This window comes from Leptinotarsa decemlineata, unplaced genomic scaffold (assembly GCF_025532065.1).
Source record: "Leptinotarsa decemlineata unplaced genomic scaffold, Ldec_3_MD MMD2_tig00001621_RagTag_RagTag, whole genome shotgun sequence".
Lineage (NCBI taxonomy): Eukaryota > Metazoa > Arthropoda > Insecta > Coleoptera > Chrysomelidae > Leptinotarsa > Leptinotarsa decemlineata.
Genome location: NW_027412566.1, coordinates 489,439 through 504,150, shown reverse-complemented (window position 1 = coordinate 504,150; position 14,712 = coordinate 489,439). Strand labels below are relative to the sequence as shown.

The window sequence follows — 14,712 nt, the reverse complement described above, 5'->3', positions numbered from 1 at the left end:
CTTCAAGTCACCAGGGCCTGACGGTATAAGACCAGCCCAACTTCAGTGGGGACTGGACACTCTTATGCCATACCTGGTTGGAATATTCAGAGCCTCTCTAGCTCTGAGGTATATTCCCAGTAAGTGGAGAGAAGTACCCAAACCAGGTAGGATGGACTACACCCTACCAAAAGCATTCCGACCAATTAGTCTCACATCGTTTTTCTTAAAAACCATGGAGAGGCTATGTGAGCGGTATATAAGAGATGAAGTACTTGTTAACAACCCACTTCATCCCGGGAAGGTCTACTGATTCGGCCCTTCACCATGTGGTTGGCAGAATCGAGAGATCATTGGACAACAAAGAATCCACCCTAGGTATATTCATAGATATTGAGGGGGCGTTTGATAAAACAACCTTTCCAACAATTACCCAGCAACTACACTCCAGGAATGTACCCCTGGTAGTAGGAGAATGGATACTCCAGATGCTCTCTAGCAGAGCAATAAGTATTAATGTAGAAGACATCGCAGTAAAAGGACTGGTTATGAGGGGATGTCCACAGGGAGGGGTCTTATCACCCCTTCTCTGGAACATAGTTCTGGATACCCTAATTAATCACCTTAACAAAAATGGATTCTACACAATTGCATATACGCAGATGACATAGTTATCTTGCAGACCGGCAAGTTTGTAAACACACTGTGCGATAGAGCGCAGGATGGGCTCAAATTAATAGAAACATGGTGTAAGGAACACTCACTGTCGATCAATCCCAAGAAGACTGAGATGGTCCTTTTCACCAGGAAAAGAACTTTAACGGGCTTAAAACCTCCCGAAATCTTCAAAAGCCAACTAAACTTCTCTGAAGAGGTGAAATACCTTGGTATTATCCTCGACAAGAAGCTAACATGGAACTCTCATCTAAAGAGTAGAGCAAAAAGAGCATACGTGACTTATGAGCAATGTCGGAGGACAGTGGGACGCGCATGGGGTCTTTCACCCCGTGTAGTCGCCTGGATCTACACTGCAATAATAAGACCTGTGTTAACGTATAGAGCCACTGCATGGGGACCGAAAGTTCTACAAGCAACGGCCATCCAAAAATTATATCAAATACAGCGAATGGCTTGTTTAAACATCACAGGAGCCATGAGAACAACACCAACCGCGGCAATGGAATTAATCACGGGTCTGACCCCTCTGGATCTGTACGTTAAGGAGGTTGCGTTAATGGCCATGGTACGATTGCACACGGCTGGTGTAAACCTAGAAGTAGGAATGGGTCGATTGAGGCTGGGCCTATGGCGGGAAGCGCTTACTGCGCAACCTCTGCTGCAGGCAACAAGTGATGCAATTGAACCCAGGTTTGTGTTTAATAAACCCTACAAAATACAAATTAAGCAGAACACAGAGTCAGATGCTACAAATGCAATACGGATTTATACAGATGGCTCAAAAACCAAAGAAGGCTCAGGATGTGGAGTGTACTCCAGATCACTAAGCCTAAGGATTAAGTGGGGAATGGGAAGAAATACCAGCGTGGTCCAAACAGAACTGGCTGGTATCTCAATCGCCACAAAAGAAATAACCAAGAAAAGAATTTCTGGCAAAAACATAACAATCTGCACTGATAGCAGACAAGCACTATTAGCCTTGAACAGACACCGTATTACTTCAGGGCTAGCACTAGAGTGCCACCAAGATTTAGCCAAAGCGTCGGTAGACAATAACATTATCCTGAGGTGGGTTAAAGGGCACGACAGGAGTAAAGGTAATCGCCTTGCCGACTCTTTAGCCAAGGAAGCGGATGGACTAAGAATTTTAGGACCCAGTGGCACCCTCGGCCTGATGACTTTGACAATTGCGGAACTAGTCAAATGTTACACACATGCTCAATCTTTAAAGAGATGGGATGAAATCAAAGGATGTAATCTTGCCAGGATCACCTTGGGCGACCCTGGGAAGCTGGCGCCGAAGAAATATCTGGCGATGACCAGGAAAAATCTACGCCTTACAATAGGATTTCTGACTGGCCACTGTCAGCTAAGGAAACACCTACATAATATGGGGCTAGTGGACACACCTCTATGCAGGATGTGTGAACAGGAAGATCAGACTGTCAGGCATGTCCTGTGCGAGTGCCCGGAGTTATCGTCAATAAGAGAGTGTGTGTTCGGCGAGTCTTGGCCTACACCTGCCGATATAAAGGAGATGTCTCCCAGCGACCTGTCCACCTTCCTGGAAAGGACAGGATGGACGACGACCTAGAAGGACAACTCCTCGGGAGGATGTACAATGGGTCACATGTGGCCTAAGTGCGTGGGCTTACACTCACCCTCCCTACTCTACAGATACAGATCCATCGACACAAATCGATGCATGAATTAGTTTTTTTTTGGTGGAAGAGCTTCGAACACTGCTCAGAATCATCAATTCATAAACCTCTGGTTTATTCTCCTTTCTCATTCAATTAATTTCCGTTAGTTGCTTTATAAGTTGTTCTCATGTACCGGTTGATGTATTTGATGTTAATGAATGGGTATCAAGGCTTCAAGCCACCCATAGTTCAATTATTGAGAAATATGATGTGCTAAATTTCTCCATTCTCTACCATGAACATTTTTTCATATTATTAATAGGTCATTGTGACCATTCCTTTCATTAACAACACGTGATAATTCCTTTTCTTATCCATTATAAAATAAAAAAAATCTCCAGAAGTTTAAATATTAGCTGATGATCAACCTATATAGTTTCGAAACATGTTCTAATTGATGGTTTTACCGCACTAACATCCGATGGTGACACTGAATTGTGGAGACGACTTCGAGTTTTATTCCTCGCACATCAATTCATTGTTGTTTTTGGAAGATTGTAAGCTCCCGCGGCACCCACTTTGAACACGATATGTCTAAAACATTCCTTTGATATGTTCAGAGTCTTGGCTTTCTCAATCAATTTTACTTTACGGGTCATTCTCTTTGTGGAATTTGGTAAAAAATAAAGGCTTTCTTGTTTGCATGTTCTATGGCTTTTTATCAGCAAAGTTTCGTTACTGGCAGTATCGATTGAATTGTTTGATTTTCTCTACTGGAAATTGTCACATATTTTATAAGATTTCTACCGTTATTGCCATTCACCAACAGAAAATTTTACTTTTCAACTTGGGGCTTACTTTTCAGGGATTCAGTAAAATTACATTTTTTTCCGTAATACTCGAATTAGATTGTTCTACAGTTGAACTATTTTTGGAACTTATCAACAGTCTTCTCTTTTTCATTATTCATTACAGAAGGACACATCTCGAACTGCATATTTGGAAAACTGCGCTCTTGTGGAATAAAGCTGTTGAAACTATTTTTTCAAATTGATATAATTATTCACAGCGATTCAAATCTAACAATCACCTCCGCTATCAGGGTATATCAAGAAATTTACTGTAACGCTTCTGTGCTTCCATAAAAAATTCAATTTGATAGTTAAATATTTTATTCCTACATTCATTTGAAAGTATCCAACAATAAATAAATGAATTGGGTCAACTAAATCTTACAAAAATATAATACAACGTAAATAAATATATGATATGTACATAATTGGTAATATTATCATTTGACACAGTGAATAATTCAAAAAACGGTCCCTTCAAAATAGCACTGGTTAAAATACAGGTACATGAAGAATGAACTGACAGTCGAGGAAATTGTATACAAAAAAATCCAAAAGTAAAAAGGAAATGACATAGAACTACACAAAAAAAGATACGAAGAACCTTAGAAAATAACTTCTGCCAGGGACAAGATAAAAACATTGTTAAATCTGTCAAGTGAACATAACACGAGGAAAACTAAGAAAGGCACCGGCCAAGAATAAATTCTAGGCAAAACTTAGGAGCCATATTTGAAAATAATTATTAAGATGTCTCACTTTGGCTTGTGAATGTCTCACATTTTTAATTGCTGCTACTAATCTAGAGTGTTCAATAAGGGATTTATTTATAACTATGAATTAATTTTTATAACTGTAAATTATGATCAGCATCTGTAGACAGCAAGTTCCTCGCATGTACACTTTTTACTACGCAGAATAGATGTCAGCACATTGCATTTATTGCAAATTCATTTAGCATATTGTCAGTGAAATAAAAATTTACCTGTAACCCAATCTTGCTAGCTGAAGTTCGATTCAACTAGTGCAACTAGAACTTGAAAAGTATATCACTTATTAAAATTTATTAGTTGACTATAGTTTTGGCTAGATTATGTTAAGATTTTGTTTTCATTAACTGACATCTGTTATGCCGAGTGCAAAGTGTAGATGTCAGGAGATTGCTATCTACAGAGGTTTGTCAAAATTTACAATCATGAAAGTGAATTTGACAATTTACAGTTGTACTTGTAACTTCATACTAATACGTTTGAATTCACAGTTGTAGGTGAGAATTTTTCAATTTACAGTATTTCTTATATGCTTTCGTGAAGTAAAGCTGAATTTGATAAAAAATCATGAAACTCAAAAAACTTTTTGATTGTGAAGTTCTGATAAGTGCTTAAATCTTCAATGTGACACCTAATAAATACAACACTTCACTATGATGAAAGGAACAAAACCCATTCTTGAACGGGAATCGAATCTAAAATTACTATAAATAGCCAAAACAGGTGATGACTAGATTATGAATAGCCAAAACTGGTAATGACTAGATAATTATATATCTAACAGTACATATAAATATAAATAAATGCATAATGTGGTCGAATTAAACACTACTATCACAAAACATTCATCATCTTTCAATTAATGTCGGAACTTGCTCCTGTACAATAAAATTAAGTTTATTGTGGAACAGTTGAACTGCTGCCAACATCATAACATAACATACCAACCATAACATAAAAGTTCCAACTCACACTATGTGTCAGTTTGACAGCAGCTTTGGGATTTTCAAAATGTGAATTCAGTCTGCAAAATCCACTATTTGGAAACCAAATTTCATGATTAGCTATAAATCCTTCTTAGCAAATGTAAAGTGATGCAACAATGGAAACCTAACACTCACCTAAGTAGCAAGCCAGATACCTTCTCATGGTTGTGAAATTATACATTTATCATGAAAAATGGTGAGGTGGAAAAATCCAATTCAATGACGTGATGTAGAAATAAGAATTTGTGTGGGATAACTGAAAATTTGCGTCTGATTTCAAGACAAAACAAGAGCGACTTTGACTTGTATTCTTTACTGATATAAAAGGTGGCACTACAGGATTTTATCTGGAACTTATCGTCTTTCTGGAAATTACCATCAATCAGCGTCCAAAAGTAGACTTTACTGCAAATCTCAACAAAGCTACTGCTGCTCAAACTACACATCTGGAATTGACTAACATCAAATAATCATAAATCTACACATTTTTATTGTCAAATGGGAAGCTCTTTGATACGAAGAGAATATCTTGAGCAACAGCTCTCTACTTCATGGTAGCACTTGATATCAAATAGGTAAAACTCTCTACATTGTTTGAGGGTGAAGGATGTTCAATAAACTTGTATAAGACCCAATAAGGAATCCGAAGAAACCAATCAAAATAATGGCAATATCCTTCCACAGAACCCATTTATGTTTTCCCAACTTATCGGGCCAAAAAGTAATGATTTCTATCAGTGGCGGAAATATCAGAGCCAAGGCGGAACTGCTGAAAGCACCAACTAGAGAAATAACGGCACCCAAATTGGGTATTGCGATAGCGAATAGGAAAGTTATGAAAACCAATACGGTTCTGGTGATGTACTCCGCTATATCTTGGGTTTTTTCGTTCTCGAAATGTCTTCCTATCATGGGCCAGACGATTTGGAAAGGTACGTAAAACTGCAAGCTGTACGATAAGAAAATTGCCACCGCCATCATCAGTCGTACAGATTGTGACAAGCTGAAAAAGAAGTGTGCGTGTTATTATTTTTTAAATTAGGCGGTACAACGGTTCAAACATATTGAATGGAAAGAGAGCAGAAAACGTTTGAGACAAATGAAAATGAAGTTCAGTTTTTACAATTCCAATAATATACAAAGCATTCTAGAAAGTACTGATGGATAACGTATTTCAGTGCGACGATTACAAGCTCCGTCACGCTGGAACCCGCTTTGAAAAAATCCTACTTTATCTACAAACGATACTAATAAATGTAGTAATGTTCGTTTTTTTATAGTCTTATCGGTTACTGAGAAGCACTATTGATATTATTCAAACTACGAAATACAAGTAATAATGCGCTAAATTCGTTCTCGAATTCGGAAGTCAGGTTAGATGTTGTGGGTAGATGCTTTTCTCCAAATAAAGCATTCTAAAAGACGTTAGTTTTTACTTCAGATTTCAGGTTACATAAATATGTTGGTTAGGATATGCTTGGTTAGTTTAGTTGAAAAATAATCGATTTTATTTCATTCATTTTTGATGTGTTTAATGGTGAATGCGAATGCTCTTCTACACGCGTGTTTCACCAACTTAGTTCGCGTCTTTCGAGTAGAAATTTGTGGAGAATTTCATAAAAAAGTAATCGATGTGCTAATTGGAATGAAACATTTATCACTCTTCATAGATCTCATGCACACTTTGCCATTTTCAGATTTTCGGAAGTAACCAAAAGTCTAGTATAATATACCGATCTCGGCAATTTCAGACAGTTTTCATTCATTCTGTGGGCACAGAGTCCAAGACGTTTAGAGCGACACTAGATTTTTCCGGTCTCCGAGATCGGATATGTGCTGTGTTCTTTGAAACGAGTTTTCATGGCTCGCTTAGTCCTTCCGATGTATTTTTTGTAACAGTCCTCACAGCTTATATTTTCTAATATCCCCGACTTGACCATTTTAAAATACGATCTAATCCGTTATTGTATCTTGAATCATACGGAAGGACAATACACTTTGAATCCACGTCTTTTTGTCGAAAATTAACGAGAATTTTTTTATATTTTTTGTGGATAAGACATACTGTTTGCACAATAAAAATACATACTAAGGTCACAATTTTATGGTTCACAAATAATGGGCGGCATGAATCCCTGTAGCTAGCCTTGCATAAATATCTGATGGATCTTTTTTGTAGAGAGAATACCATATTGAAACGAAATTGTGCACAATTTCCCCAGAAACAAATTCCATAACGTAAATAGGACTCAATTTGTGCAAAATGAACAGATCTTGTAATATTTTACGAGAACAGATCAATCAATTTCAGTTTTCTAAACGGGGTTAAGTGAGGATTTTTATGATCTTTAAAATTATGTATTCCAAAATAGGGGGTGCCATTTAAAATTATTAAGTGGGGGTAGCTAGGGGTAAGGGGGTTAAACCTTAAATACCACTGGCACTGGTTTTAAACTTCCCCCTCGATATCTAAATTGACGTGTTTTTTGCCTACGGCAAATTGTCCCTGCTAAACGAAGTACTAGGGGTGGGAAGTTTTGAAATGAAGGCACTGTATATGAGAAAGCTGTGGCGACTGTGACAAAAAAATATCGGTCAGACTAAGATAGCCATTAAAACTCGTTTCAAAGATCACGCAGCAAATATGCGATTCCGGAGACCGGAAAAATCTGGTGTCGCTTAACACTCCTTGGAAAACAGCCATAGAATGAATGAAAACTATCTGAAATTGCCGAGAGCGGTACATGAAACTAGATTTTTGGATAGTTTCGAAAGTCTGTCGGTTTTCTGTTATCAAATTTTCTCCGAAATAAACTGATATGAGAAGATGATCGTGAGCATCCAGAAACTTTCATGGATAATTTATATGTCAGTATTGGTTGATAAGAATAAGAATAATGTTTTGTTGCTCTTTTTGATATACGCTCTCTGTTCAAAAAATAAAGCGAATTTTCATTTTTCTCAAAAAATATCTATTTATTCATTACTTTTTTTTGTCATCTTCGAAGAAGTCCCTCTTATAAATTGTGTCAGTAGTTCTGATATGCACTTTTTTTGTATATTCGGGTTTTATCTCTTCAATCGTCGCAAAACGCTGTCCTTCCATGGGTCACAGATGGGCAAATCTAGTGAATACGGTGACTGAGGCATGATTACGGTGTTGTTTTTAGACGAAACAATTACGAACAAGCAATGACGAGTGAGCAGGGGCATTGTCGTGATGCAAAAGCCATGAATAGTTTTTCCAATTTGTTTCTAATCAAGTTTGGAAGGACCTCGGCTGATACACACTTCATGCCCAAAATTTTCGAAAAAATTGCATGACATGAGCCAACCGATATGCCGACACCTTCAGCAACTTCTCTAATAGTAATTCGACGATCCTCCATAACAGTTTTCTTTACTTTCTCAACATTTTCATCGGTTGTGCTGGGGCGTCAAGGGCAAGAGTCGTCATTTACATCTTCTCGACCTTCTGTGAAAAGCGTGTACCACTTGTAAACATTTTTCTGACTAGGAATACAATTAGCATAAGCCACTGTTAACATTTCAAGTGTTTTAGAGCTCTTAATTCCATTTTTACACAAAATTTGATGCAAATCATTTGATCCATTCGTTTTAATAGCAGAAAATTGCCGAACGAGCAAAACACTTCTAACATTTATGACTCTCACCAACAAACTCAACAGGCTAAACAGCTGAAACTGTAAACATATGTTCGAGACGAGTGTACCAACACAAAAAATAAAATCCCTAATCAAAAGTATGTAGCCCGCGAAATTTAAACTTTCGCCATATTTTTTGAACAGAACTCGTATACGTTCACCTACTCAGGGAAATTTTGGAAGCTGCCAAGATAGGTTAGACATCGCAGAGAGACCCAAATAAGATTATAGGGTTGGTATACTTACAATTCATTAACTGGCAGCAAAAGCGTAACGCTCCCTAAAACGGCCTTATCACCATACTTGAGGTATCCAAAAAATCCTACTGACGTGTACAAGGCACCGACGATTACCATACCGGTATTGAGAACACCATTCCAACCTCCGAAATCTTGGGGAGTTTTCATATTATTTTCTAATGGTAAAACCTAGAAAAAATTAATTCAAAAATTTGCACATTCAACAGAATCCGTTTTTGTTCAACAATCGGTATCTTATGATGAAGTTTATGCCTGTCTGTCCTGCATAAGCTGCTGGACAGTCACCACATTCTAGTCTATATATGCCCGATTTTTTCCAATTATCCCTTTTGGGGATAATTGGAAGTTGAATAACATGTTGGGAATCACACGTTAAAAGGTAAGACCTCGTTAATCCTCAGCTCGCACAAGTTTCGACTTCTGAGGGTTGTCGTTTATAGGGGTGCGCCAGCAGGTTAACGGGAAAAAGATTTTTTTAAACAGATTTGTTCCTCGATAAGTGAATTATGACTGTTAACTTTATGGACGTTTAAGTTTTCCTAGATGTCCATACGGTTTCCTTTATTGACTTGCTTTATGAGTTTTATGTTCTCTGGTGGGGGGCAATTATGTTTGTTTTGTATGGCGTGTGTTGCGAGGTTTCATTTATATATTATTGGGTTTATGTATGCCTTTTTGTGCTCGTCGTACCTTTGGATCCGTTTTTTCTTGGTTTGGACGATATATAATTTGTTGCAGTCCGAGCTGTACACCCCGTTTAAGTTTTTGTCTTGTTCTTTTTCATAGCTGTTTATTTTTTGTGTTATTTTCGTGTTTGGCTTGTATGTGATGTTGATGTTCAGGGGTTTGAAGATGTTTGTTAGTTTTTTGGTTGGTGACCTACGTACGTAAATGCTGTCCATCGTTGTGTTGTTTTATCTATTGGAGTGGTTTGATCTTTGTTCTATATTTTTTGTTTGATTCTGTTTTCTAATTTATCTTTTGTCTTTTGCGTGTATCCGTTCTCGTTCGCTATTTAGTATATGATTTTCCGTTCCTTGTTCCGGGCTTCATTGCTAAGTGGTATCGTTAACATTCTGTATATGAATGCGTTATAGGCAGCCATTTTGTGTGTTGGTGGATGGTTTGAACTTGCGGGCATGGAAAAAAACTGATCCAAAAAACGAGCACAAAAAGGCATACATAAAGACAATAATATATAAATCAAACCTCGCAATACACGCCATACAAAACAAAAATAAATTCCCCCCACCAGAGAACATAAAACTCATAAAGCAAGTCAATGAGGAAAACCGTATGGACATCTGGGAAAACTAAAACATCTATAAATTCAACAGTCATAATTCACTTATCGAGGAACAAATACAAATCAAAACACAAGTCCTAAAATTCAATATATTACACAAAACAATACACAATCCTAGGAACAGTAAACCTAGAGAAGATCTAACACAAAGAATATTACCTGGTGTAACCCAAATACAGGCAAATTTACCTAAAGTACCTGAAATACCTTCACTAAGGCGTTCGTACCGCATAAAAGGACAAACAAGAGGTTGACACGTTCAGTTTGAGTAGAGCCTTGATGATGACAGCACGACCAACTCTCGAAAGCGCTCGCATATATATATATATATATATATATATATATATATATATATATATATATATATATATATATATATACACACACACATCGGAAAAGCCTAGGGATATTTTTATAACATACTAAATATCATAAAAATAATTGCATGAGGTCGTTTAATTTCGATTAAATTGGTACACTCGACCACCCTGTAGGTTTCTATGGGTTGAACAAAGCCTGCAAAAACGGTAACTAATCTTTTATCAAGTTTTTTACAAACTGTAGGTTTTCGGCTAAAATGAATAATCTGAAAGTGTCGAGTTTGTACATTCTATACAGTTCTTGCTCAGCAATTAAACTGGAAATATTGTGCTTTAACATGGAACGCCATCACTTACTATTGGCTGAGATGAATAGAGCTGTAGGGCTTCTTCAAGGTGGCATGCGACAAAATGATGTAGCTCTTCGTTTGGGGGTCTCCCAAAGTGTTATCAGTCGATTGTGGCGGCGTTTCCGTGAAACTGGCAGTCCAGCCGAACAACATCCAGGGCGAGGACACGCTACAACTGCAGTTCAAGACCGATTTTTGGTCTTAACCGCAAGAAGACAACCGACAATCACAGCACCTGAGTTGGTTAACGTGTTGCAGCAGACGCACCAGGTAACCATTGGTCGTGATACTGTCAGAAATCGACTGCATGAAGCAGATCTCCACAACAGAAGGCCACTTACATGTCCACCTTTGTCGAGAGGCAATCGCGGTAGAAGATTAGAGTGGTGTCAAGAACATCAAAACTGGGATGCAAATTATTGGGCCACAGTTTTGTTTTCAGACGAATCCAGATTTGGATTTCATCCAGATTCTCGTCGAGTAAGACTGTGGAGACGACCTGGAAATAATGAACGTTTGAGACACGTCCAGGAAGTTCACACATACAGAGGTGGTACAGTAATGCTATGGGACGGAATCATGATCGGCGGCAGAACCGATCTCGTTTTTCCAAATCGCTCCCTCACAGCTTGACAGTACCTCGACACCATTCTTTTACCTATCGTCCGTCCGTTTGCTGGTGCTGTTGGTGAAAACTTCGACCCAATGCACGATAATGCTCGTCCACATGTCGCGCGTTTAGTGACTGACTGGCTCACCAACGAAGGAGTTGATGTATTGCCATGGCCAGCACAATCACCGGACCTGAATCCCATCGAGCATGTGTGGGACATGCTTCAACGAAGAATTACTCCGCATATGGGGAACATTCACACAACGTTTCAATTGAGAGAGCTTTTAATCGCTGAATGGGCAAATGTACCTCAACAAGACACTGACAATCTTATTTTGTCGATGCACGATAGATGTAGGGCCGTAATAAACCAGCGTGGAGGCCATACTTTGTACTGATTCCAATTTTTTTTGTATTATGATTTTTTTTCGGGGTGCCAAAGAAGAGCCATATTTTTTTTAGTTTTGCTTATATGCTCACTCAGTATTTTTGACCATTTAATAAATTTTGATACACACATTATGTGTGTATCAAATAACATTATGTTAGATTTATTAGAAATTATCTGAAGAAAATGAATTGATGCTTTTTGTATGAAGTTGTGAAGATCTTCATTAGTGAAATTACAGGCAATTACCACATCCCCTGGATAGAAAGTTTATATAATAAATCTGTGTATCGTCGGCATAGCAGTGAGCAATGTAAATTTTAAGAGATTTTAGTATTATTTGCGTAGGCCTTAATGATATTACTACTATAAATAATAAATAGTAGATGATGTGGTGCTGCAGCTTTTTTCCGGGTTTTCCTGCAGTTGCAAAAGCAAATACATCACTGGAATCAATCAAGCCGTCCCGGAGCGCCAATTAATTTTTATTGCTGTTTCATAATTTGTATTACTTTATTTTCCATTGTAATGATTATATGCTATAGCATTAAAGGATTAATTTAATCGAAAAAAAAATTACAATAATGGACCTCAAATATATCTCTGAGGTCTACCACTTTTAGGAGGTGGAACTGCAACAAGAAAATATTCCAGGAAATTGTTCCATTTGGTAATAAAATTTACGATTTTTCATGTCATAAGAAGATGTTGAGGTTCAGCAGTTTCCAAATTGAAACCCTGTACTTTCATACAACTTTGCTTTATGGAAAAGAGTTCATTGAGGATGAACAAATATAATTACATTCAATACTACTTACCATCCCGATTCCTTCGAATGCGTATATGGCAGTTCCAAAATAAAGCGGCAGTTGACTCCAAGAAGAGAACGCATGCACCGACGACATGTTTGGCAAACCTTGAAGCATGTAGAAAAAAGTGATGACAAGCCCAGTACAGGTGACTATAGATGCGAACAGCGAGGCTGGTGTCAAATACTTCAAGCTTTTCACCCAGTTCAGCAGTATCATAGGGAGCAGGAGAAGCAGCAAATACCAGTGAACACTCATGTCGAAAAAGTAGTGTTTCACAACATCGTGGAGGTTCGCTGCCACGAACACGAAGTAAACGCAGCAGAACCCCATCTGAGTGATGCAGAGGAATATATTTATAGTGGTTCTGAAACAAAAATGGTTCAAATAAGGATTTGTCATTAGGATACATGTACAGAATACTGTTGTAAATCATGCCCGAAAGAAAATAACGTCGGCCGCCACTGGTAGCCATAAACCAATCGTGACGTAGCTGAGAGCGCGCTAATGTACGATGTTCGCTGCCGCTCTAGATGCAGCGAGAATAATGCTACCGATTTCGATGGAACTCGAAATTTCTACTGCATTCGATTACGATAAATGAACGTTAGCCACGAGCCTATCGACACAGTCAAATGGAAGTTATAGTGCGGTACGCGAAGTGATCTAGTAAGGCGATAGACATCCGAATAATAGTTGAAGTATTTGTTGTATTCAGAGTGTAATAAAATTATGTTTGATAATTGTTCACTGTAGTCAATTATTGGTCAACCCACTGGAATAAACGCAAATACTGAGGTTTCTTCGAGGACTGCTGAAGGCCATATGAAAAATAAATTTGGTTGTTATGAACTTTAGTTCAACTCGATTGACTGTTAACAGGTCTAAGTTTCTGAAAACTTTATCGCTCGGGAATGTTTCCAGCCAAACCAAGCCGTCGCTGTCGGATACTGCCGGTTCTCTACCTGGTAGCCTAGAATGCAAAGCTCATTCATCGACACCACACGGTGGAGCATAATGAGATCCGCATAATGATATCCATTGAAATTATCAATACGAATAGGGTGCAAACTGAAAAATCGGTAGCATTATTCTCGCTACATCTAGAGCGGCAGCAAAAATCGTACATTTGCGCGTTCTTAGCTGCGTCACAATTGGTTTGGGGCTACCAGTGGCGGCCGGCGTTATTTTCTTTAGGGCATGATTTACAATAATATTATCAAAGACAAAAAAATTAATTCAATGTGTAAACAATATCTATCATCTACAAACTACATGCTAAATTAGCCGACTCATTTATTTCTTTTGCAAGCTCATTGAAATGTTTCGTCACAGTAGATGTAGACAGGAATAATTATTTCTGTTTGAAGAAGCTACTGCATACCGAAACATTTGTTATGGTTTGAAAACCTTATATATTTTAATTCCATTTTGATTCAATTTTGCTTGTACCCCCTTTTGGTTCTATTTCAACTTCTGCTCACCTTTGTCTAGTTTGATACTCCTATTTTAGAAGCTTCACATAACGGTTTTGAATTTGTAGTAACGATAAATTCAGCAGAATAGTAGAGAATATTTAAAATGATTTAATTACGACTTTTTGGTACAATACACAAAATGTGTACTACTGGACTTAATATATAGTATATTACAACTTGTTTTGCTTGCTTAGCCATGATCTGCACTATTTTAAGGCCTAACGTGTTGTCTCCTACTGTGGTAAACATATGGTTATTCATTGCCTCTTTTTTTCTATTGAATTTATCTTTGTGTTTTTGAATAGTACTTTAAATAGTACTTTTGAGTTTCATCTTCGAATGTGATAATGCGAGTGCCATCTTTGTTGAGAATATGTTCAGCTACAGCTGATTTGTCAGTTTATCCGAGTCGACAATTTATCTTGTGTTTAGAGAAACGGGTACCTACACTTCTTTCCGTGGTTCCAATGTAGACTGAACCGCAGCTATAAGGAATATAGTCAAGGGAAAGCTGTTCCCTTGACTAGTGTAGCTGAGGAAGGAAAGCTGGTCTCTTGACTAGCCTAGCTGGGGTTACTTTGCGTTGTCTCTCCTAAGTCGTATGGCCTCTCGAATT

The 14,712-nt window shown here is 37.9% G+C and overlaps 1 protein-coding gene across 4 annotated transcripts in view; it reads right to left on the bottom strand.

Moving 5' to 3' along the window:
* Positions 1-3,454: 3,454 nt before the first annotated feature.
* LOC111509023 (proton-coupled amino acid transporter-like protein pathetic) overlaps positions 3,455-14,712 on the bottom strand; it is a 43,184-nt gene continuing 31,926 nt past the window's right edge. For all 4 annotated transcript variants that reach the window (XM_074176115.1, XM_074176118.1, XM_074176117.1 and 1 more), the window contains 3 exons: positions 12,628-12,985; positions 8,819-9,000; positions 3,455-5,910 (listed from right to left, as the gene is read on the bottom strand). In XM_074176115.1, coding sequence (XP_074032216.1) covers positions 5,493-5,910; positions 8,819-9,000; positions 12,628-12,985 — 958 coding nt within the window. In that variant the 3' untranslated portion in view covers positions 3,455-5,492. The remainder of the gene's footprint in view (positions 5,911-8,818; positions 9,001-12,627; positions 12,986-14,712) is intronic.